The sequence below is a fragment of the Vanessa atalanta genome, chromosome 11 (assembly GCF_905147765.1).
Source record: "Vanessa atalanta chromosome 11, ilVanAtal1.2, whole genome shotgun sequence".
Lineage (NCBI taxonomy): Eukaryota > Metazoa > Arthropoda > Insecta > Lepidoptera > Nymphalidae > Vanessa > Vanessa atalanta.
Genome location: NC_061881.1, coordinates 1,146,564 through 1,172,005, shown reverse-complemented (window position 1 = coordinate 1,172,005; position 25,442 = coordinate 1,146,564). Strand labels below are relative to the sequence as shown.

The 25,442-nt window shown below is 30.8% G+C and overlaps 2 protein-coding genes across 2 annotated transcripts; both read right to left on the bottom strand.

Annotated features, from left to right (window-relative positions):
* Positions 1-2,941: 2,941 nt before the first annotated feature.
* On the bottom strand, positions 2,942-10,220 carry LOC125067379 (carbonic anhydrase 1-like). Its single transcript, XM_047675940.1, has 9 exons — positions 10,160-10,220; positions 8,968-9,015; positions 8,669-8,845; positions 7,423-7,549; positions 7,011-7,113; positions 6,463-6,575; positions 4,434-4,557; positions 3,384-3,556; positions 2,942-3,016 (listed from the first exon to the last, which is right to left on the bottom strand). The coding sequence occupies exons 1-9, from the start codon at positions 10,200-10,202 to the stop codon at positions 2,983-2,985; spliced, it is 942 nt and encodes a 313-aa protein (XP_047531896.1). The 5' UTR covers positions 10,203-10,220; the 3' UTR covers positions 2,942-2,982.
* A 3,159-nt stretch (positions 10,221-13,379) lies between these two features.
* LOC125067419 (putative carbonic anhydrase 5) lies at positions 13,380-24,320 on the bottom strand. Its single transcript, XM_047676021.1, has 8 exons — positions 24,081-24,320; positions 19,185-19,217; positions 18,862-19,029; positions 18,111-18,234; positions 17,715-17,817; positions 17,204-17,313; positions 16,944-17,067; positions 13,380-16,027 (listed from the first exon to the last, which is right to left on the bottom strand). The coding sequence occupies exons 1-8, from the start codon at positions 24,115-24,117 to the stop codon at positions 15,773-15,775; spliced, it is 954 nt and encodes a 317-aa protein (XP_047531977.1). The 5' UTR covers positions 24,118-24,320; the 3' UTR covers positions 13,380-15,772.
* Between the last annotated feature and the right edge of the window lie 1,122 nt (positions 24,321-25,442).

Genomic DNA, 25,442 nt, shown 5'->3' with positions numbered 1-25,442 from the left:
GTTTTTTATCTGGCTTATTTCGAGTCCTTTAGTTCGAATATACTGTAGATAATACACGACTCTTAATTTGTTAACTATAATATGTACTATAAGCTGTTTTAAGATGACTTCTCGTTTTCACATTGTCATTTGACATTTAAATTATGGAATGAAAAGGTAACGTACTAAAGGTAAAATACTAGAACTATTTTAGGAGGATAACAGTTCAATATAATCTGTATCTGTAAATGTATCCGATTGTTTTGCTAGGTAACGTCAGTATCTAACTGAAATTCGTTTCACGCCATTTGAATTATTTGAGTTCAACGTCACGGAAACACATGTAAAAACTCCTTAGCAATACCTTCTATGTTTAAAATGATGACTGGATCAACAATAAAAATCCCTATCCTGAGCAGTTTGTTTTCTATAACCAGATGCTCTGTGATGATGTGACAGATACGAAGTTATTTTTATAAACAAAACGTGTTACTATAATAACAAAAAAATATTGTATGTAACTATGAAATTTAAATGAAAAAGAGATTAATAGTTTGATCTAATCATATTCAATTATTTCACTTTTTTTTCTATCTGTACAATTTTTTTTAAGTTGTTCTGTTACCAGTCAAATGATTTTCAACCCTATTTATTGACACTATAAATTAATGAGGCATCAAAGACCTATACTAATTTTAAAATGTAATATAATGTATGTATGTATTTAATTGTTTGATGTAACATTGACTATAAACATAAGCAAGTTATCGGATGGACAATCCAAATTCGAATTTCAAAAGTACGATAACAATGAGCAAAATTATTGTGCTCATTATTCTTGTATTCCGCGAATATCCTGCGGTAATCCAAAAATTTAACTGGTTTCAAATATCTGCTTTGCTTTTTTTGTCGATTAACACTCAATAATTACTTATAATTGTCTCGAATAGATCTATTCACTCACAAAGGCGCGCCTCCTCGTTAAATTAATTATCGGCGTGCATTAACAAATATAATCTAATTCTTTTCACGCACACTAAGACATCTTGTAATCAGAAGCGTCACTAATAACGCATGCCGATAATTTAACGCACTGTTCGAGAATGAACAGAGCTATACTAGACAATTATTTAGTGTTACAAAAGCAAAGTTTGAATTATTTGGTACTGATAATATACAAATCACAAGATAAGAGGACCGGAAGTATATATGCTTAGAGGTTCGAGTCCTGTGTCCTGCATCTCAAGTGTTTGCAGTGACGAAAATCTTTTTACCTCACATATGTTTGGTCTTACATGTATTGTGTTCGAACTTTTTCGTGGTGTAATACTTATGCTATTAAAATATATTACATACAAATCATCCATTTGCAACGGAAAGCATGTGATCCGTATTTAAATAATATAAATAAATCAAAACTATATTGGAGAGAACTCTTAGTAAACAATAAAATCTCCCAATTCATTTCTGAAGCCTTAATCAAAGTGAAATTAACCTAAATGCCTTCAATCTGAATGCCGAGATGGCCCAGTGGTTAGAACGCGTGCATCTTAACCGATGATTTCGGGTTCAAACCCAGGCAGGCACCACTGAATTTTCATGTGCTTAATTTGTGTTTATAATTCATCTCGTGCTCGGCGGTGAAGGAAAACATCGTGAGGAAACCTGCATGTGTCTAATTTCAACGAAATTCTGCCACATCTGTATTCCGCCAACCCGCATTGGAGCAGCGTGGTGGAATATGCTCCAAACCTTCTCCTCAAAGGGAGAAGAGGCCTTTATCCCAGCAGTGGGACATTTACGGGCTGCTAATGCTAATGCTGAATGGCCTTGGTCTATGATAACTGATGATGACGCTATAGCCGACCAATTAGCTATCAGTGTGTATTCATATTAGTTTATTATTTAAACTTATAAATACTTTAATCAAATTTGGTTTCGTCTATATTGAATATAAGGTGTTTTGTCCTATGGGGAAGACATAATTTTGATCGGGCTATAATATTGCTTTCTCGCTCTGTCATAAGAGGTTATAAAGTGTAGCAAGTCTTCTCGACTTGTCAAATACAGATTGTTTATACAGTAAGATTTAGATTTAAGGCTTAATATGGGAATTACTACTATTATGTGTCTTCAAAATAAGATTGATCTACCGTTAGTTTCAGAAATAATGAGTTAAGCAAATCTGACTAAACATTGGACGCTCATTGGTGGCCTTATTACGTCACCAGCAGCCACTGACCATTGGCCATTCAGATTGAATTCTAATTATTTAATTGGACAATGATCAAAGTTTCTGAAATGAATAACTGAATTATAAGGAATATTTTATTTATCTTCAAAATTTAATTGATCGACAGTTAGTTTCAGAAATTAATAAAGTTCAAGTAAATACTAAGGGCTTATTAGTCAGCTCTTGACACCGAACAATGACAAATGAATTAATCTGACTTTAATTAAAGTTTTAGAAATTGATGGATAACTAATTCGATAGCATCCAATCTTTCGTCTCTTTTCCACTGTTATGGTGACATATTTGTCCCCTTGATGTCTCAATTAAAAGCAAATAAACATACATTTTAATCCAATTCCGCATCAACAATATTACGCGTAATATTTCTTTACTGTAGCCCATTTTTTATTTATTTATGTAGAAATACCCTTGAAAATAAAAATTACCTAATTGTATTGTATAATTTGTTATAGATTTGTATATGTGTGAATGCTGTCTACTTAATTTTAATTTATTCACGATAAATTAGTCTCTAATTCATACATGTAAAAATCAAATTCCCTTGATTTATTTGTTCTGTTTAACTGCGAGGGCGTGTAAAATAGTGGTTGTTAATATTATAGAAAAATAAATAGATTTAATTAAAATCGTGTTTTATTCAACATCAACCACTAAATTTAACATGAAAAATCATGAATAAAATAACCCTAATTATTCTAAGTACAACATGAAAATGCTGGAATATTTTAAAACAGCCATGATGATTAAGTTTAATTTCTTGATTTAAATCCTCTTACTACGAACCTGAAAGAAACGACGAAAATTGCAATTAGTTGCTATTTTTCATATTTTTTTAACACATTTCAAAAATGGAAGAAGTTCTTAATTCAGATGTTTTATATGCTTTACATGATTATGTATGTTTTGTTCGAAGGAGGTTCATTCCGAAATGAACCCATTCATAAATTGGATAAAAATCTGGTACTGATTTTCTGTGATTGCTGGTATCGCATATTATCTGTGCATTGTTTACGCAATCACGACAAAACATCAGGCCTGTTCTCTCCATGAGTTCAGGATAGGACTTTGATTGGTACCAATATAGCGATCAAGGTTTCAAACTTGTCAAACTTCTGTTTTATTTACGTCAATAGACTGTAATCGAACTTGCCTGGTAATATTCTGAAAGAACTGTGTAACATGTTTGAAAACATCAGTTACTATGATCACAGCTTTTGGTGTGGTGATGAATGCGTCTGGAGGCTGAAACACCTGGTGATTATTTATCTTCTGTTGACTTCTGAAGTTGTGACGACCTTTGCCCACCTTACCGAAGAGGTGGTACTGAATAAAATAAAATAATTAGGTACTCAATTAAGCGATCCAATTTGAAATTAAAATTCTTAAGATCAGCATATATAAACATCTACCCGCGATGGCTCTGCAAGGAAAGAATGACTTCAGTTTCACATTCATCTCTCTTATATCCCTCCTCATACACTCCATCCATGTAATCTTAGGTCGTCCTCTTCCCCTCCATCCCTATATCCTAGCTTATCCTGTAGCTTAACCTCTTTAGCGATAGTAAAGGAAGGAATTTTGTAATGTGTATAACATTCTCCCATTTACGAGAACACTTATCAGTTTTTACACATTTCACATTTGAATAGTGAATTTTATACATTTTGTCTTTTTGCTATGTAAAAGTAGTTTACTCTGAAGTAAAATATATTTGCATTCTTATATACAACTTTATGATAACGCAGGAATGTCGCTTAATGTTTTCCTTTGACCCGTTTATTTAAGGTATGAACATATTATGTATATCGCTAATATCTTTTATTGCGTGGTATTTTAGTCGAAAGTGTATTTTATGTATAAGTCAAGGCTCCAACCTATGTTATGTATTGATTGAAGAATGCTCACAATACTGAATTTCTTGCCGGTTATTTTTGATAGATTCTCAATTTCGAACCGGGATTCGTTTGACATTTAATATAATCTTTTAAAATGACGATTCAAAAGTGCTCGTAAAAGATTATTTAAGCGAAGTAAATTTTGATTTTGCAATCGAGTTATCTTTTGCAGTTATTCTTCGATCTTCGATTCTCGATTATGTGAATCAGTACAAAAATGGTGTCTACCTTGACGGGGGGCTGTACAGTTAGAGTTAGTTATTTTATTCTCTGATTACATATATGATATACTGAGTGATACTTACATGGGCATCGGAAATGTATATAGGATTGTTAAAAATTATCCAGACTACCACTTCGTTGCACTCCGGTGATGTGAGAGAACCGAGATATGTAAAGTAAGAATTTATTTTCGGACTTAGAAGCTTCCTAAAACAAATTCATTTCAATAATGTACTTAGATATTACAATAGTAACAGCCTATAAACATCCCACAGCTGAGCTAAAATCTCCTCAAATTTTTGAAGAGAAGTTTGGGAGAAGGGTTCACCACGCTGTAGCACAATTTTATTAAAATTAGACACACGCAGTTTCTTCACGATGTTTTCCTTCCCCACCGAGCACGAGATGAATTATAAACGAAACTTAAGCACATAAAAATTCAGCGGTGTTTGCCTGGGTTTGAGAACCTCCATTGGGATGATGAATGAAATCATTGGTTAAGATGCACGCGTTCTAGCCACTGGACCATCTCAGCTCATATATTGCAATGTTAAATAATAATGTATAATAATAAAAAAGGCATATGTGCGCGAGGCAGAAACATCGTGAGGAAACCTGCATGTGTCTAATTTCAACGAAATTCTGCCACATGTGTATTCCGCCAACCCGCATTGGAGCAGCGTGGTGGAATATGCTTCAAACCTTCTCCTCAAAGGGAGAGGAGGCCTTTATCCCAGCAGTGGGACATTTACGGGCTGCTAATGCTAAAAAAAAACAGCGACGTATTAATAATGAAGAAAAAGTTATTAAAAGATTAACGTAGCAATTGTGATGTGATAAAATGATTTATTGGAAACTATGTTACACCTATTTAACAGATTCGCAAAATTTTGATTTGTAATACCTTCACATTTCAAAGTTTCCTTTAAAAAAAATATGTGCTTATTTAAAAGGACTACTGTATGCATTGTAATGTTAATTGGGACCGGTAATTCTCCAATTATTAATCCCTATTGAGTTTGCCAAACGGTTTTATGCCTTTGAACTTGTATAGGTTCCGGTATTTCGTCTTAATTTTAATAGCCCTAAAATTGGTAATGAAACGACATTGACAATCATTTTTAATTTGGTTAACATAGCGACATTTCTGGACACATCATTGTATAGCACTTTATTAACAACACCATATAACTAACAAAGGAGAAGACCTTTTATTAAAAAAACTATTAAGGCGATATATTGTATAAAACTTATACCAGAAGTAAATAGCGTTTGCGTTTACGAACAAAGTTTTAGTGTATAATTAGCTGCGCTTTGCAATTTTAGCCGCTTTTATTTTTCTTTTATCTTGAAAGGCGTGAATTTTCCATTTTTGTATATATCTTTTTAAATATAAAGAAGGCAATATCCTCACTGATTCACAACGTAAAGTCCAAAGTATAAGACAAAGAGACTGATATTTTGAAGATAGCTTTGGTGTTGTACTGAAGACACGTACTAAAAATAATTTAAAAGAAGATCGTTGTTCTTTAATTCTTTAACTTCATTGTTTCAATCATTGTTTGTTCATTGTTTTTGACATCGCTCTACATAGCTAGTACATAACTATAATTTGTAACTTATAGTATAGGGTAGTGTCATATTATTGATATATATTCCTATTACATCTTAGTGATTGCCACTTTGGTCTAAGGTTCAAACTTTGGAGATTAAAAGGATATTTCTTTTGTTTTTCTATTATAACAGTAACAGCTCGGAGTCCGGTAATTGACAGTTACACTTCCGTGCGTTTTGTCATCGCTCTTCCTGTGCTTGAACTCGTGACGAAATTTTGACATCCCATAATTAAGAGAGTGAGGGAATAGGGAGTGCGCTAGTGCCCTCTAATATGACCTTCACAATTGGCCGTGACCTAAATCGACTAGGTGGACATTATCATCATATAAAAACTAGCGCGAGTAAATAAGAACCTCACAACATAAAAAAATACATCCTATTACATAGCAAATACAATCCAAAGTGTTATGAATCCTGATCGCGTATTCCTTATCTAACTCTTTAAGTACCGAACTTGTTAGATTCCTAATGGTAGATATTATGTTTATTAGGTACCTTAAGTTTAAAATAACTCCACTGACTCTGCGTCCAGTCCTCATTAACAGTGGAATGTGTTGCATTATCTGTTCGGATGCCTCTCGCTGGTCCTCATTTAGCTCTGGTTGGACCTAAGAGCCAAACAATTCTATGAGACAGTATATATTTGCTTGTATTCTTTAAATTTCCTTAGTCTTTTGTAGACCATTTAAATTGAAAGTATGCAATGGCGGTCTAATCACCTGGAGTGATTAGAAGATTAAAACAGGGCTCAAATCGGCTATAATGTGCAACTGAAGCAACAAAATAACATAAAATCAGGACAAAATAAATTATTAAAAATAATTCAGCATATGAAAACTACAAGGGTACTTTTACGAATTTAAAATGGCAATCATAATACTCATATCTAACTCATTATAACTCTATTGATTTACGCGGCGAACGTAGTACAATTCTGATATTTTCTAACGTCATCAACAGTCATCGTTTTATTTGAGTGAGTTTATCGTAGTTAGACAGACACTGGGTCATCTTGGCTCAATTTATATAAATATATAATTTACATTACAAAATACGGAGAGTATTGCCAGTCCATCTTTTTTACTTAATGCTGTTGAAACATTGAGGTCCGCCCGCACGTGTACGAAATGTAGTTCCATAGGAAACCTGTAAACATTGTAATTTTGTCGTGTTTGAACAGTTTTAGACTGTAGGCTTTTGAATCATATTTACATTGGACGATATAGCCAGCGCTGGCTATGTCAATATGGAATATAAAAAATGCTGTGAATGAGTTTTTTTATTAATTTAAAATTGTGTATGGCAAATTAGTCGACTTTAAGCAAAAATTCGAAAATTGGTCGTCATTTTTTACAACAGCTTGCTGGGCACTATAGGCGACGTGAAGGTTGAATCCACTCGATAGAAGCAATCTTACTATATTTATTTGATTTTGATTATGTATTGTACACTTACTTAGCTCCATTTATAGAGTGTTCTGAAAGCCAATGAAAGTGTAGTTGTTCGAGGCGGTATGTATACTTCAGAGGCCCACCAGTTATTGTTGGATGCATGTCTGGATCGCCTTCCGTACTGAACTGAACTACAATATAAAAATTACTATACATATTACAAAATTAAACGAGGTAGTAGAAATATTTTCTTGAACGGAATAAAGTCAAAATTTTTGCTCGCTCATGCTGACCGTATATATACATATGACAGGAATATTGTTTCGTCGATTTCAAGTAAGCGGTATTTATTTGGGTCCCGAAAAAAATCTTGGCAATCTGATCGTTTATGTAGTGTTTACAGAAATAACTTATAACTCATTTTTACCGGTAAAACAAGATTTAAATCACACTGATTCGTAAAATTTTGCATTTTTAACAAATAATTTATTTCAATAGATTATATTAATAAGTTAAGTTAATTAAGTTTTGTACAGTATTATTTTTGTTTAAGTAACTGAAAAATATTTGGCACTCTAGTCTCTATAAAAAATCTCACGAAAACGGCTAATCCAGCGAAACGCTCTTAAGATTCATAAATAACAGTAAGTATTAATAGTCTATTGTAATTTTGAATCTAATAAATAATAAATGTTTTTTTATTTTTATTATAAAAAGTAGGCGAAAGTGCGACTTGATCAACTGACGGTCACCGTTGCCCGTAGACAATTTCACCGTAAGAAATAATAATCAGTTCTTACAACACCAATGCGCCTCTATCCGTGGAAAATAAGATGTGTATCTCATGTCCCTGTAGTTACACTCATCCTTAAAACTGGAACACGACAACTGTAAGCATTGTCGGTAAAATATGTGATGAGTGGGTGGTACCCGATAGACAGGTATTTCATTCGCTTTATCTTAGACTATGAAACGACTTAAGACACATACATAGTTGATTAAAAAACGCTTTTCCTTAGCCCAAGCCATACACATCATTTTATTTATATTATATCTTTGACTTGGATATTTCTGAGCTTCTGATCGAAAGACATTGTTCGATTACTATTTACTCTGTTTACCGATTATTACCTGAGAGTCCCAGAATCCAGAGGCTTTCTGATGTACTGAGAAATTTTATATATACTCTAATCAAAGACAATGGGATTTAGGCATAGACAAATTTACTATTTTTTACTAATATATAATATTCCTTACACACTAAATACGATAAAATTATATCGGAGAATAGTCACTTGTTTTATACTTACCTGTATGACCATTATTGATCCCAGATGAGAGGACGTTCTCATAACCAATAAACTTGAGTCGGCCATTTGTAATAAACTGCCTGTCAAAGTCTTTAATGACATTATTCGTCCGGATATCTATTGGGGACTGTCTTTTACCCCCTTTTTTACAAAATCCCCCCGGCCATGCACTTTCGTCTGCAAAAATTTGTTTGATACAAAAAAAGATTATCGAGTTTGCATTAATTGTCATAGTTATTATATTATTAAATAATTGCTCAACAATTTTGGCAGAATACACTATTGAAATGTAAACGTACCGCGGTAACTCCAAATTGGGCCGTAAAACGAAATACATGAAAATAAATCTGAAAAAAAAAAACGACAGAGAGCGGTCATTTAAATATTATTGCTCATATATATTTGGAAGAGAAAATGAAGTAAATAAATGAAATAAACGTTAATATTATATATAGATTGTGTTATCAAAAAGGATCTATACTCATATTATAAATCCGAAAGTAACTCATTCTGTTAGTAACGCTTAAATCACTGAATCAAATTACATGTAATTTGGTATGGAGCTTAAGTCCCTGGGAAGGCTATAGGATACTTTTTTAATTCACGGCAAAATGGGGGCTTGACGGTGACGCGCGGCTTAAGCCGCAAGTGGTATTGTTTTATTTGTTTTTTAAAGACTTTAAGATATGTTTATATTAGTATAAATGATAATCTGTATGTGTGTATGTGTTCCCTTATGAACACCTTCCTTTCCTTTCCTTATCATTTTATGTTTTATATGCCTGCCCTTTATATAGATAACATTAAAACAATAACAAAATCGTACGTGGAATGAAATCGTTTCTAGAAAAAACTAAAATATTCGAAGTGAAATGACAACCTTTCTTTTAAAGTCGGCAAAAAATGTGAACGCTTTAAACTTGCTCTAACACGTCAAAGTTAACACACAACAAACTCTGCGCCCGAACGTCTACTTGACCTAGTTTTTAAAAGAAGAGCACTTCTGTTAATTGCAGGCAAAGAAAGTTTATGAAAACGACGAGATTCACAAAAAAAAAATCTTATAACTATGTAATGAATATGAAATGTATATGTATATGTTCGGTATATTTTTGTCTCTTTGGTTTAGTAGCTAGCTTATAAGGCTGCAGATTTCAAATCCCTGCTCGGTCCAGTAAAGCGTTCTCTAGTTTGTTATATAACAATTCTCATTACCTCGGAGTTAGCAAGATGTAAAACAGTAAAGTAAAAAACATCTCAAAAGATAATCAAATCAAAACTGATAAGGATTTTATTACACAAACTTTAAATAATATCAAAATGCAATGATAGTATTTTATTTAAATATTTAAGTACGTATTAAGTACTTAAGTACATATTAATGACTTTATAAAGTATTTTTGAGCCTAATTAAATAGTGATTATTTTGATTATAATTTCATATTATTTATTTCGTAATCTTAAAACACATATATGTAAGCCAACACTTACCTATATAAAAAACTACAATTATATAAACTTTCTCCACGAACATATCTCAATACGAACGTGAATAAAATCACTTTACAAATGATATTAAAAATTCATGCACTGTGATTTCCACTAATAATATTTGTTTTCAATAACATCATTGTGTAATGCAATGTTTTAAATTTCCCAATCGTAAATACTCTCGCCGTGATAAGTGCAGACATAATTTTACCAGAGTCGTCGTAGCGTCGGTCTTGCACAGGTAGCACAATTTACCGATGACCTGTTAGACGTGGGCAAAATAATGGTTGGTTTGAATGATTAGATTAGCTGATATGTAAACATACTTGCACTTTAATACATCTCGTTCAGATAGCTAATGTCTCTTGAAAATGGCCGATGCCGAAATCAACCAGGATGATATTATGATTACGCGTTAGGTGCCATGTGTGTGGCGCAAAACACATTTGAACTATTCCTGCACGCTAATAACTCCCCTGCCAAGTATAGCAGATGTCCATGAGCTTCCATTAGCTCCTGCTCTTTTGCCACCTATGCCATAAAAAACTGCCAACTTCCCAAGTTGCAGACTGCTGTAGATATTATTTCGATTGCAAAATCCAATCACTTTGTATTGTCCAAACCTAGGATTGAAGGTAGGACTTCACGATCTTCAGCTTTGAGACGAGGCAGTCAAAACCTCATGTAAATAATCACACGTCTCGTATCATCCTCTACCAGTACGTGAACTCAGTTCTGAGGGGTAATTCTGACACTACTATTTTGATAGGACTTAAACCCTCTCATTCGGAACTTGACGTAATGGTAACCGGAAATTTTGACTGTACTTTATATTTACAATTCCTCATGGAGTTTAACTTGTCCATTTGAATAGGTCATACATTATATCATATAAGGATATCCTTATATCTGAAAAGTTTCTTCGATTGGGAATAACTTTCCCTTAGCGGCTATGATTCTAAATCCAAACGTTTGATGATAAGGTTTGGTAAATATAAAGAAACTCGCACTAACTGATTTTTTACTACCTTTAAGCTATAAAATAGCTTTATTTTTATTAAAACTAGTTAAACTTAATACAATCGACCTATTTTGTCGCAGCCTTCTTGGACATCTTGGAATCAACAAAGTTTCTAACGTTATACATTACTTTCTTATAACTTGATTATTCTATGTAGCGCACATTATAAACTATTTCATTAGATTTACAATAAAATATTATAATCGTCTTTAACCTGTTATGACTAACTATTATTTATTTTTTGTTTAAAAAATGTCTAATTTTTTTTTTAAACTAAATTACCAGATCTTCCAATTGATAGTCTTTCTTCAAAAATACGGTTTAGTCGTTATGGTTTTCCTGATGCTTTAATTTAAATCAAAATAATGTTACCATATATACCGACTCGATGCTCTTCACTGTCCACACCCTCACAGGATACGTGTCATACGTTTGGAATCACGCATAACACATAATGACTAAACAATGCACATATTTTAAACAGTAAAACGTCTACAATATTAATAAGATCTGCTGTATCCTGGTCGTAACGAGATAATAACGTTATCTGAAACCCCAAGTCAAAGGTATATTTAGAATCTAGACTGCAGGACGCGTTGATAAATCTAGGTACAGTAAGCGGTAATAACTGTTTGGTATTTTATAACTAGTATTCCGCCTCCGGCTCCGTTCTGTTCGTGTTATGATTCTTTGGGTGATCACTCTCCCTGAAGAAGATTATATATTTTTTATAATAATAATAATATAATAATAATTTGACAGTTAGTCAGCCAGTGTACGATAGATAGTTATTTTGTCTTGTGAATGTTTAATTGGTGCAACTGTAGGGCAATGTATACGATGATATTATGCAAGATAATATACAAACTGTCTTTGTTGTTAAATTAACAAAAAAATATATAATTCGTTTTTTTTTTATGGTACCTACTTGGTGGTAGGATTTTGTCCAAGCCCTTCAGGGTAGGTAGAGCAAGACTCAGTATTGTATTCCAATTTGAAAGGTGAGTGAGGCAGTTTAATTAAAGCCATAAGAGACATAACACCTTAGTTCCTAAGCTTCAATGGTTATAATTAGTGTCAATATCTTTGGGCGATGTTGACCACTTTGCAGGACCCATTTGCCAGTCCGCCTTTCTATAAAAAATTAAATATATTGAGATCTTGAAAGCTTGGCTGAATGAAACGATTGCCTTCGAAAATAGTAAATTTAAAAAAGACAAAATGAATTTGGCTAGTTTATTTCGCCAGTACATCTTCTTGTAGTAGCCTTTGTATTTGTCAATAAGTAAGTGTTATACTTCTGCATTAAGTATAGGAATATAAATTTCTGAAGAGCTAACACATTATTACGTTACCTAGATAACACTTTATCTCATAAAATATGATTTATATTTTTTATCTCAAACATTTTTACTAATAACAATAAAAATGTAACGCGTTATTATCTTAAGTATTTATTTATATTGTCTGTTGCCTGAATACCGTGCGATTAAAAAATTAATTACCAATAATTCTGTATCGCTGTTTAGTTAAAATATGACGAAGCTAATCTATGTTTTGAATAATCTATTTAAATCCTTATTTAGAATTTGAATTTTCTTTCTTCCTTAAGTCCTTCTCTGTGAAGAAAATTATCTACATTTCATATATTAAATAAGTCCTAGGTCAATTAAATTGTCCAAAATATTGTCACTCTGTTACAGAAAAAAGGGCGCCAAAAATAATCTAGCTAATTTATAGAATTTAAAATAATGTTCCAAAGTTTCTTTATTGTCAATGTACTTTATGTCGTCTATTTATTTAGTTTTAGTAATACATAATTAATTTTATTCACTTATCTCTATATGTTATGTTGCATTGATATATTTTTTAATTAATTATTATTAAGTAAATTAAATTAATACGCGAAAATTCACATATCAATCAATTTTATCGTATCGTTGTGTCATATTTTAAAAAAAAAAAATCTATTTATAGTTTTTATCAATGTATATCAATTATTCGATATCTTGGATTATTTACCAGCTGTATCAATTAAAGATGGAACCGGAGTTAGCCCGAGGAACATGTTTTTATGTTTAATCTGTTATGTAAATCTGTATGTACATGCTATGTAAATCACTCAATATTATTTTTAGTAACACTCGACTTTTAAAATAAACTTAAAAATATCTAAGCGTTTTAATAAAACGTAATCAATATTTTAAAATAAATTTTATTATGTAAGTTTATTGACTTAAATTGTATAGAACACAAAACACAACCATTAACAAAACAATTAAATAAAAACTAAAGGATTAAAATTACTTATAACTATAGTAGGTACTTTGAACATTGACGCATTTCTCAGAACTTAAAATGAATATAATTTTAATATCTTTTCGATTTCACAGCCTAATAAATGTTTGTTATTACAACAAAGAACGAATACAACAAATTATAGTCAAGATAGAACTATGTGCCTCCCTACACACAGACACAACGATCGGCTGTATATTTCATTCCTTTAAAAGTTGAGGATCTACAGTCTATGGTTTATTGAATATATAAACATGACAAATTAATATCTTTTATCTTAACACTATCAAATAAATATATTCTAAATAATTTATTGATACATAAATAGACTGTATCTTTTATAGAATATAATATCTGAGATCTTAATAACAGCTTGTAAATAGAAAATTAAATTTAGAATTATTTATTATAAGAATAGTTGTATTAATTTATTACTATAATAAATTAACGCTGCTGTATATCTATAGGATTTAAACAGAGCAATTTAATTTAATCTGACGTCACAGACAGACTTAAAAATTTATGATGTAACGATACGATATATAAACAAATAATGATATGTCATAAAAGTTTTGACGACAATATTATAGATTTAATTTAATATGTGCACTAAATAAAATAATAAGCTACATATTGTATTATCTGTATTGATAATTCTATAAATGCGTTCAACTGAATGACACGTGGATACATTCATTCATTTTGTACAATTTCTTATTATTATTTCACATATACTTACATTCAGGTGCATAAACGATTAAAAAGAAGATAAAGGCGCTGGTATCATGTGACAATAATACATTTTATTTAGATCTATATCTTTAGAATTAATCAAAAATATTTATTAGAAATATGTATTAGAGTAATTTTGTCAATTAGCGATCATGAAATTTAGAGCAGTATTTTAATAAAGAGTATATTAGTGATGTATATCTCTTTATATCCTTTTATTTTTTAAATTCTTTTTTAGGCCAAAGAACATCCGATGAAAGATTTTTTTTGTCTTTTGCGATTGTTTTTAATGAATACTTGAATTACGCCTTAATTAACATTAGTCATAATATCAATATTTTTTAATCAATATATATATATAATTAGTACAGATTAAATGAAAGAAATACTTTGATTTTTGATAACAATAAATATATATTCTAATGTTTAATTACGATAACAGAATGTAATCTTTTTAATTACTATATTATATACATACTCCACTTTCCATAGTGTATTCCATGTTTAATGTGTAAAGCATGGTCTAATAATATTCATATACATACAGTATATCTGTCATAAGTTTTGTGAAAACCAAAATTTGATGTTTTCTTCATATAATATACTTTCTCAGAAGTATTTTCTATTTTTCTCTGCGAGACGTTTTTTTCTTTCCTTTTATCAGTTCGGCTAATTTCTGACAGATCTTTTGATAAGAACTCGTTATAACTAGTTATATTCATTTATCAATATTTCACGACGATAAATAGACCATCAATTATAATTCTTATCATAAATGCATTCATTATCAAGGATAATTTATTTCAAATCTTAAATCGAAAAAAGAAGCATCCGCCGATAAGTATTTCGATCTGATAATCTAATAAAAAATCCATTACGAAAAATTAATGGCACTTTAGTAACATAAGATCGTATTTCGCAACTTCAGAACCAATCGTCCCTTGTGGCCCCTAGTCCGAGTAGTATTTCGATCGAGGATGAGTTCGAAGGACGCTGTTTACAATGACGATTGTCAATCTCAACAAAGCCACCGGCTCTAGTTCTAGTATGGTGTAGGGTTTGAGTTAGCAAAACTTAAATTTGTATGATTTAAGTCAAAAAATCCAATTTAACAACTCTAACTAATGTAGTCTATAATTGTAAATTGAATGAAATCTTTTTTTGCCTATTTCCTGTGATTAGTAATTAGTGCCACTAATTACCACACATCTAGAGCAAAAATGTAACACAATGAAATTGTTTCTTGTTTTAATGAAGAACTAACTACAGTTAGTCACTAAATTATAAAATCTTTGTAAGCATGTTAATCACACATTAACAGTATTACTATGACTAAATGCAGTTTTAAGGATATAGTAACGAAATGCAATAAATCCTAAGCTAATTCATAACGATATTACATATGCCATTCAGCGATTGAAACAATTCCCAAAGTTCATCAAATATAAAAAAAACCCTTATCCAAATTAAGGATTTCTTGAAATATTCCTTAAAATTTCCTATTTGCAAGAATGATATGTAACATACCCAATTGAAACCAATATTTTAAATGTCCGCGTTCTTCAATCACTTTTGAGACACTCTTTAGTTTTGTTGCCCCAGAACTTCCTCTTCATGTTCACAATTGTGCAGACTCCTTTGCTCACGATACCAGACATGGTTGATGAGAGATTAAGTAGAGCAGCCAGGAGGCCAAGAGAGCTCGGTAAGGTCAAGGATGCACAGGAAGCGAGGCTACGGTAGATGACTCGGTTGACAGGCTGCAAGCTTCTGTAGTTGTCTATGCCACCGACGTCAACTTTGCTGAAGAGTTTGTACTGTGGATAGTAAAGATTGTTTAGTTTGTTTTAAATTGGTAAACAAAATTAAGATTAATGTCGGTACCACGCGGTCGTCCAACAGTTGGTCTGTTGGACGACCGCGTGGTGCCGTTCGTCCAACCCCCCACGTGTACAGGGGTAGTTTGTGTAGGTGTGACGGTTGAACTGCAGTTACTTATAAAGTTGCATCAAAAAAAATGTCCCATCTGGCATCAATAGAAAGATTATTTTCTGTCACTAGACTGAAGTAATCCTAAGTAGTTTAACCGATAAATTAGTGTTCAAAGTTGACGAATCAATAAAATAATTTATGGTTATGATAATATTACATGATTTAGTCTTTTATTACCCACGTGATGATCACGTTGTTTTAGTGTACCTACAATAATTTGATAATCATTTATCCCTACGTAATACTACAAAGGCGAAAAGAAAAATATCTGTTTGCCCGTTAGGTTTTTACAGCAAAGACACTGAAACGTTTGATGAATGTTGTACGAAACTTAAACCCCAAGAAAAGACGTATTTTGTATTATCAATTTTTATAAATTTCATTTGACAATGACTGTTTTCCAAAAGTTTTATAAATATTGAATTGCAAAGCATTCTGTCCATTTTTTTAAATCGATTATGCAAATGTTTGCGAATATTAAAATACAGATTTAATCATTAGTGTTATTATGAGATTCCTTTGAAAGCAGTAATAGTGCAGTTAAGAAGGCTTGGCAAAATTCCAAATGTACATATGTTATTTCTTATAAATATAATATTGATCGTCAAAGCAAAAACTGCAATGGTTCGGAAAAGAAAATAACGGAAAAATCGATGAAATAAAATGGTCGATTTCTTAATGTAAATTTTCGTAAGAACATCGATAATGCCCTTAAATATATACGCTGTCTGTCATGCTTACCTGAGTATCAGATATAATGAGAGGAGTATCCATTACGATCCAGGTGACTACTTCTTGACATTGCGGAGTAGTCAGAGAGCCGTGGTATGTGTAGAAAGATTGCACGTTTGGACTAAACAGACGTCTGTTGGGATAAGGATTAATTTTATAATTATGTTGCATGTGCGAAGAAAAAAACTAAAAACTTTTAAATTATAATTTGCTACAGTTAATATCTTCACAGTCCTCGACTACGAGGGACTCTTAGAATATATACTTACGTGAGATCGATGATGGAAGCTGGCAAGGGCCCCGATTGTCTATCAAAAAGGCTAGGGAGCATTGGTGTCAATTCTCCTAATGCGAACTCATTCTCTTCTCCACTATGGACCTGTGCAAAATCGATCTCGTTAAAACTATATAGTTTAATTAACATTTAAATTTTGTAAAATGAACGACGAGCTTGTAAGATATTTAAATACATACATTGGTATCATAAAAAAATGGAATAAGTACACTTTCTCAGAATCGTTGATTGATTTTGATACTTCATTCAAAAATTAAAATACATTGTGAAATTTAAAATAATCTAGCACGTTCCCTATTAAATTATATTTTAGTTTGTCCAAAACGTAAAAAAAAAGAATATCGCCTTGCATTTATTTAGTCGGAAAGTTATCAAATATAGCAATAATTTCACCTGCTGTGAAATTTAAGGAATACAAGCAAGCTTACTACGTTTTTTAATCAAAGCAGATCATGTAGGTTTTCTTTTTAATAATATTCGCTTACCTGGCATAGAACCCCAACAACGGCGAGTCCGTCTGGCCGTTTAAGTGCTTCTTCGACTGTCAGACCCGTCTTAACGTGAACGAAGTGTATTTCCATTGGGTATCTAGGAAAATAAATTCGTACTGTAGCAACAATTTGATGATTTCTTATTGTCAATATAAATTCGGGACTCAATATTTAAATTTTTCTTTGTTTATAAATCACAAGTCGTATTCTTTGTGATGAAAAAAATATTATAGCTCGTCTATCTTTTATCTTAGCTCCCTTCATTTTATTCAAGTTTTTCTGGAAAGTTCCAAAAGTTGTTTGTCACTTTTGGAACTTTTTAGAAACATTGGACAGTGATTAACGAGGAAGTTAATTAGGTTTTATTTTATATAAATATAAAATGCTCACTTCATGCCGTCAATAGCGTGTTCTGACAGCCAATGGATATGGAATTGTATGAAGCTGTAGTTTCCTCGCAGTGGACCTCCAGATAATATGGGCATTGGTTCGTCATCCACTATGGTCCATTTTACTGATGAAATAAAGTTCTCATTAGAATTTTTTTAAGGGTGAATTAAAAAAGAAAACAAATTTATCGGTCAGTCGAAATGTGTTAGAACTTTTGTTAGATATTCTTAAGTATTAATATAATATAATATTAAAATATATCGAATAACTTGAGCTTAACCGATAATATCAACTTTCATCATATCTTTTATTCGAGATATTCGAGAGTTTTCATGTGTTGAAGTTCAAACAGAACTTCAACACATGAAAACTTAACGGTGCTTAACCGGATTCATATTATGTTAGTAAGTTTTAATGATACTATTATGTAATACCTACTAACAAAACTCGACACAAGTGGTCCTGTTTGTATATTTAAATATCATCTATCGGAGCTACAACTAAGTAGTATAAACCAATGTATCCATGCATAGAAAATCATAGAATATCTTTGAGAAAACTTTTATGGTGATCAGTAATACGGTGTATAAGTCTTTTATTTATAAAATACTAGAATTCTAAAGATATATATACTTAAATTACAGGTAAAATGATTGATTATCATAATATATTATGTTCAATACCATGTTTTGAATTAGATTCTTTTAAATACAAGATTGTGCGGTACATCAGAATTTCCATCTATGCTTACCAGTATGTCCGTTATTTTCACCAGTGGCGTTCACGTTGCTGTATCCTCTGAAGGCCAGCGGTCCTTTGATGTGCGCCTCCTGTCTGTCCACAACCGCGTCACGGGACATGATGTTGATTGGGGATTGCTGGCTCCCCGTGGTGCAAACGCCCGGCCATTGGGTTTCAACTGGAGTAAAAAATAAATATTACAATTGGAATTTAGGTTTTATAAGATAATATGTTTTTACAAATGATATTCGGATTTTTTCATTATTATGGAAACTTTAGTATCTCATAAAATAATTTTGTTAAAGTCATTGCAAGTTATAAGGGATAACTTACAATCATATGACCAGTCGGCTCCGTTGATGATACCTGCAACAATACGGTAAATATTGTTATACAATTGAAAAATTTGATCACGAGCCGTCTAGTGGAGTAAGAACTTGTAGGTTTGTAATGACCCTTTGGGCTCTACTCTCACTCCTAGCACTAGCTTTAAGCTCAATCGCAGGGGTTCATAGGAATATTAATAATTCCTACTATTCTTTATCTTCTTTATAATTATTTGATCAAATGATTGAAAGCGAAATAATTATTCTTTAGCGAGTTATGCAAATCAAAATATATGTAACTGCCTAAAGAAGGTAGTTTTTGCGGTCGAATTAATCCAGCTAATCCAGCGGCCGCTCTAATACATTTTGATAACGGCGGCGTTATTCTGTAAGAACTCACTTTGTATATTTCATTGTACAATCGTGTTTTGCGATAAGTTTTGCGTGCGTTCTTACAGAATAGCACGATAATGTGAAATTGATTGCCAATTTCTAGTTAATTAGTTTCAGTTCTCTCTATATATATATTATGATATAAGTCGTTGATTTTAACCTCATTGTGTTGTCGATTTGAAACTTTTCAAATAAATGTAATTCAGATAATCCAATGATATGCATTACAAATTAAGCTGATCGGGTGATGGAGATCTGAGGGAGGATGATAACGGAACTCTTTAATCGCTATAACCAAAAACGCTTCAAGTTATTACTGAATTGGTATAAATGTATCAAACATTACACTAACCAAGACTTATTTTGTTAGAATTACAAAATATTTAATAGACTTATTTTGTGTTTGGTGATAAGTTTTTCAAAAGCGGAATTAAACAAGGCGTCATAAAATTGAATATACACGATTTAATGTATGTTTGTGATGCCGTACTCTAGGTCAGCCAGAATATAATATTCACATCGAGCCCGATCGTCTTCTCCTGGGAAATTAAAACGGGATTTATTCATTTTTATTACGATGCCCGGAGTTTATTGTTTTGTTTTTTTTTTTTTTTTGTGTCAAAACGTAATTCTATCTAATCTAATATTGTTTTGTGATTCAATTTACGTATTTTTTGTCTGTAGGTATTAATTATTTTTAGCTATTAACAATTTAGAATACGTCAATATATGAATGGACAAGAATTATTTTAGTTCAATACTTTGCAACTTTGTATTATACTTTTTGTAAATATATTAAATGTCTACAAAATAACCGATTACATAAAACACGGAAAATTAAGCGACATACTTTAAAACACGCCCACAATTTTTGCAATTTCCTGGAGAACCACTTTAACTTTAAAGGTTTTTTTTTAATGACAAACGTGTTGTCCGTGCTGATATCTTATTTATTACTAGTTGTCCTAGTTGTCGCCCGCAGTTTCGCGTTTTAAGGGGTTGGGTTTAGCTGATGTCCTTCTATGGAATTCAAGATTGCTTCATACCAAATTTCATCAAATTCGATCATCAGTGAAGGACCGACAGACAGACAGACAGACGGAGTTACTTCACTTAGTCACATTTATAATATAAGTTAGATAGTATAGATTAACTAGATATTGTTACTTTTTCATTATACGCTTCATTTAATTATTATTTATTCAAAAATAATAATAACAATATAATGGTTGATATTAAGTAATTACTTTATATGTACTATATTCCTCTTACAGAGTGTTAGTTAATAGTTAGATAATAATATACATTATATTATTATATAAATGACTGTAATTAGGATAATTTGGGTGATTAATAAATGATTGGCATATGATTTTATTGGACAAATTAAAAAAAACAAATAGACTTAATGTTTGGCGTAAAACAACGTTCTCAGATTCTTAGACATTACACTATAATAAATACACTAATACACCGACAGTACATTTTAGCGTCTGTTTATATTTATTAACGTTACAATTCTAAGGTCGGAATAAATTATTTTCATATTCATTCGTTTCTAATGAATCGTGGATTTTTGCTTGTTATTAATTAGGGCATTATATTTTTTATTAAATCTGACTTTAATTTTTTTTACTTTAAATAATCGATTTCTATGGATAAGGGAAAAGTTTAAAAATATATCTTTTTGACTTCAGTCAGCTCAGTCGATGATCGAGGAGTTAAAATACGTAGTACATAGTAGTAGACTTTCTTGTTTATATATAATTTATTGCATGTTGTAATGATGTGGCATTTGTGCCGACTGTTAACCGATTCTTTACTTATTTGTTTCCGGAGGCGTTTCTGCGCAATTACGTTTTTAAAAATTAAAACAATTATGTAATACGATATTTTATCAATTTCACATGAATCAAGATAGCAAAAACAAACTCAGTTTTTATTGCTCAGATTCAAATAGGTTTTAATGGAATTTTTCAAAGAAACGTGTAAATGTGTAGAGAGATTATATCTGTCGAGCCTTCATTTGTTTTACGCTTTTGTTTATAAACATATAAAATATTTAGCCTGTGTGAGTGACATGTTGCGCGTGTATGAGGTCTATCATCATTTAATATTAATTCAATGAATTTGAGATAAATTCATTTTAGATTTTTTTTGTATGAATTCTGTATAGAATTTCTGTATAAATATTGAGCATCGGAAAACGTCGGAAACATTCGTATTGTTACATTATAAAATCGATTGTCAGAATTAAGTGTTTACTTTGCCACACAGTTATTCAATGGCGTCTTTATGACTTGGATTTTGGTTTTATGGAATTAAATGTTTAGTGTTACATTATCATAAAGTTGAAGATTTGTTCGAACTCGCTTATATCGAGAACTACTTGTAAAAACAACTTTTTCTTTTGTTCAAATATTTGTTGGGAATAGGATATTTAACATTACGCAAAGGGTCAAATTTAGTTAATCATAAATCGAACCTATGACTTTTTGATCAGCCTTAAATGGCTGTATTGAAAAATTGAATATCGTTGGAACAAAGAAATTCCTAAGTGGAGATTACTGCTCTCGACACGAAAGACGGTTCTTTTAGTACTTAAACTTTTCTTAAATACGACTGGCGGAGAATATAAAGTGGAAGAACATAGTGTATGTTTTTTATTTTCTCGTTAGATCATTCTTTTGTTTTAAATGAATTCAAATATACTTATTAGATTACAATCTACTTAAACAAACGATAATATATTGAATTTCATTAATTTACATATCAATAATTCAATCTTATTGCGAATATCAGTAAAAAGCCGCCGCTAGACTGTCAGCTGCAGAAATTATCTTCGAACAATAATACGGCACACAATTAATATTTAATTAACTTAAAAGCGTTAAATTATTCGTCGACAGCGACTTAACGCTTGATTAGTGAAGTTTTATTTTTAGTCCAAACTCGAGATACTTTTAATATTATTATATTTATTGTAAGCAAAATTTAAAATAAAACATATTGGCATATGTTTATCGCTAGATCTGTCCTGTGTATATTAAATTCGCACAACTGGGCAAATGCCTTCTTTCCATTTCAGGAGAATGATTGGAGCAAACTCCAAGACGCTATTCCAATGCTAGTGTATACACGTGGCAGATTTTCATCCCACACCTTCAGGTGTTCTCATGAAGTTTTCCTTTAACGCCTATCATGACATGATTCATAAATTAATTCAGATCGATTTAGCATCTTGGCTCTCGGGTTCCAGATTCTAGATTATGAAATTAAAGAAACGGGAGATGAAAGTCACATTCTATACGATGGATATATGGCTATCAACGTTACCATTTTGGCGCTGTCTGAATGTTATTAACCTTAATTTCACTTCAACTTATTAAATATTATCTTAACCATAGTAAAGACCTTTTTTTTAATATTATTTAATCACAGAAATTAAATTCTTGTAATTTTTGTAACTGTTCTTAATAATCCGATACGTTTATTTGTATTCTTTGTTGGCTGTTGATCATTCATTGTATCAAATAATTGTATATTTTGTAATAGAATGACGTACAGATTTAGTTCGCGAAACCATACAGTGCACAATACTTGAATCGTTCATTCATTCATTGAATGTATATAGTTAACCATTGAAATTGTATAAATATGAATTAGTACTAAGAAACAAATTATTATCCGCGCAAAAATTTACAAAATTTTAAATAGAGAATTCCTGTTTTTTTTACAATAACGTTGTTTTTAATCCGCCTTTTTCCTAAATATCCTGTTTACAGTCAATTAATTAATTTATTTATTGAATGACGCAGATAAAGGAGTATGCATTTACTTTTTTTTTTTATTAAAAATAAATGTAATTGTAAACGTAATTTGATTCCGGTGTGGATTTATATATTAATTTATTTATATAATTTATATTTTATTAGCCTACCTTCAAGTAATAGAAGTAATTTGTATACTCACATACTAGTATACATTATATAATCTAAATAAAATTAAAAAAAAAATGTCGACATGTATGAGCTAAATTTGAATAATTTTTACAAGACTTATAAAACCTGAGTCCTTTTTTTAATATTTAATATTACACTAATGTTTAATTTATTGTTGTATTATATTTATGACAAATGAATATAGCATCCAAAGTTTAATTTAAATGTATTCTATGATTTCCGACATTATCGTTTACAAACAAACCGATAAAATATAATAAATACAAAATGATCGAGTCTCAAATTCGCATGTCTGTACATAAATTTAAATTTGGCGTGTTTTGCTTTCATTCGATCTGTTTACGAGCAAATCTATGTAAATTAATTTATTTTACTATAAATAATCACTAAAATGCTTTGAATAAATTTTACATGTATGCTCAATATTATTACATGTTGGTTAAAATATATTAAAAAAAAAAACTAAATAGTTCCGTCACAACTTCAACTTTATTTTTTTATCTCTACACAATGTAAAAATAATTGAAAAAAAAAAAAAAACAACTCACCCGCAACAGCCAATAAATTCACTGCAATAATCCACATTTTAAAAATTTTAATAAATTATGTACTAAAAATATTAATTAAATAAATTAATATATATATATTATTCCGAATTATTAATTTCAATTAATATATTCGAGTATGTGCACTGTTGCGAATATCGAAAACAACTGATGTTTGGCGAAAATATACATAGGTTTTATACATTTTTGGTTATTTTTTTTATTAGAGTTAACACCACGTATGGTTGAGCCGATACTGCACTCCTCGTCTCGTCTAGCTCAGTGATAACTCTCCGTGACTCACTGCTTCAAACGATGTAGGATAAAGTACACAATCTACAATCAAATTTAATCTTGATTAAATATAAGATTTTATATTTTTGATTTCGATAAAATAATGAATTGTAATATATTTTCTTATAATTAAATAATAATTTCGATTATATCGAATTTCGAGTAAATTGCATACCAGAAATTTGCATTTACTTTGTACATTAATTAAGTTTGCATTATCATTTAAATGCAGTGCTGAACTTGTTGACATTTTCTCGGGTCTGTGGTATGTTTTTCCGATAGGGCGGTAAATTTATGCCAATCTAAAAGCTAATTTCATGCTTCAACGTTCAATGAAGACTTCGACTTTTTATATAACGAGTGAGTGATATTTTACAGTAGTACGTAAAAATATCTTTAAATTCGTTACTGCCTTGTAATGATATAATTTTAATGTAATCTCCCCATCTTTTTCGCATGTAAATTCAAACGAGAGTAAATGAACGAAAAAAAAAAAAATCGTTTTCACTAATAAAATAATTTATCAAGATATTTTTTTATTTCAATAATTATTATTTAAATTATATTTATTCGTTTGTCTAGACAGCTGTGTGTCAGTTTCAGTGAGTGTCTGTGCGCAGGTCACCTAATTTACTAATAAAAATCGCTCTGTGGAAGCTGTACCGGTGAAGACCGCAATCTATACAAATTGCTCTATCATTATTTACTAAAATAGATGCTTACAAATAAATGTTATATAACATTTTTATAAAATACAAGACTCGCCTTTCACGATTCGTCATATTGTCATAATTTTATATATTTATTTAATTAATTAAGGAATTAAGTATTTAAAATAAATGCAGTTGTTAACAAAGTACCATTACTTACTATTATATATATATACACATACAATATTATATACAAATTCATTTTGAAGGTACATTAATTTTCGTCCCTTGCTCAATTTTATTATTAATTATATTCTTAAAGTATTTCAATTAAGATTTTTTTTTAAATGTATTTAAATATTTTTGAAATTAGATATATTGATAATTTATTATTTTGAGGCAGTTATATAAATAGTACGTC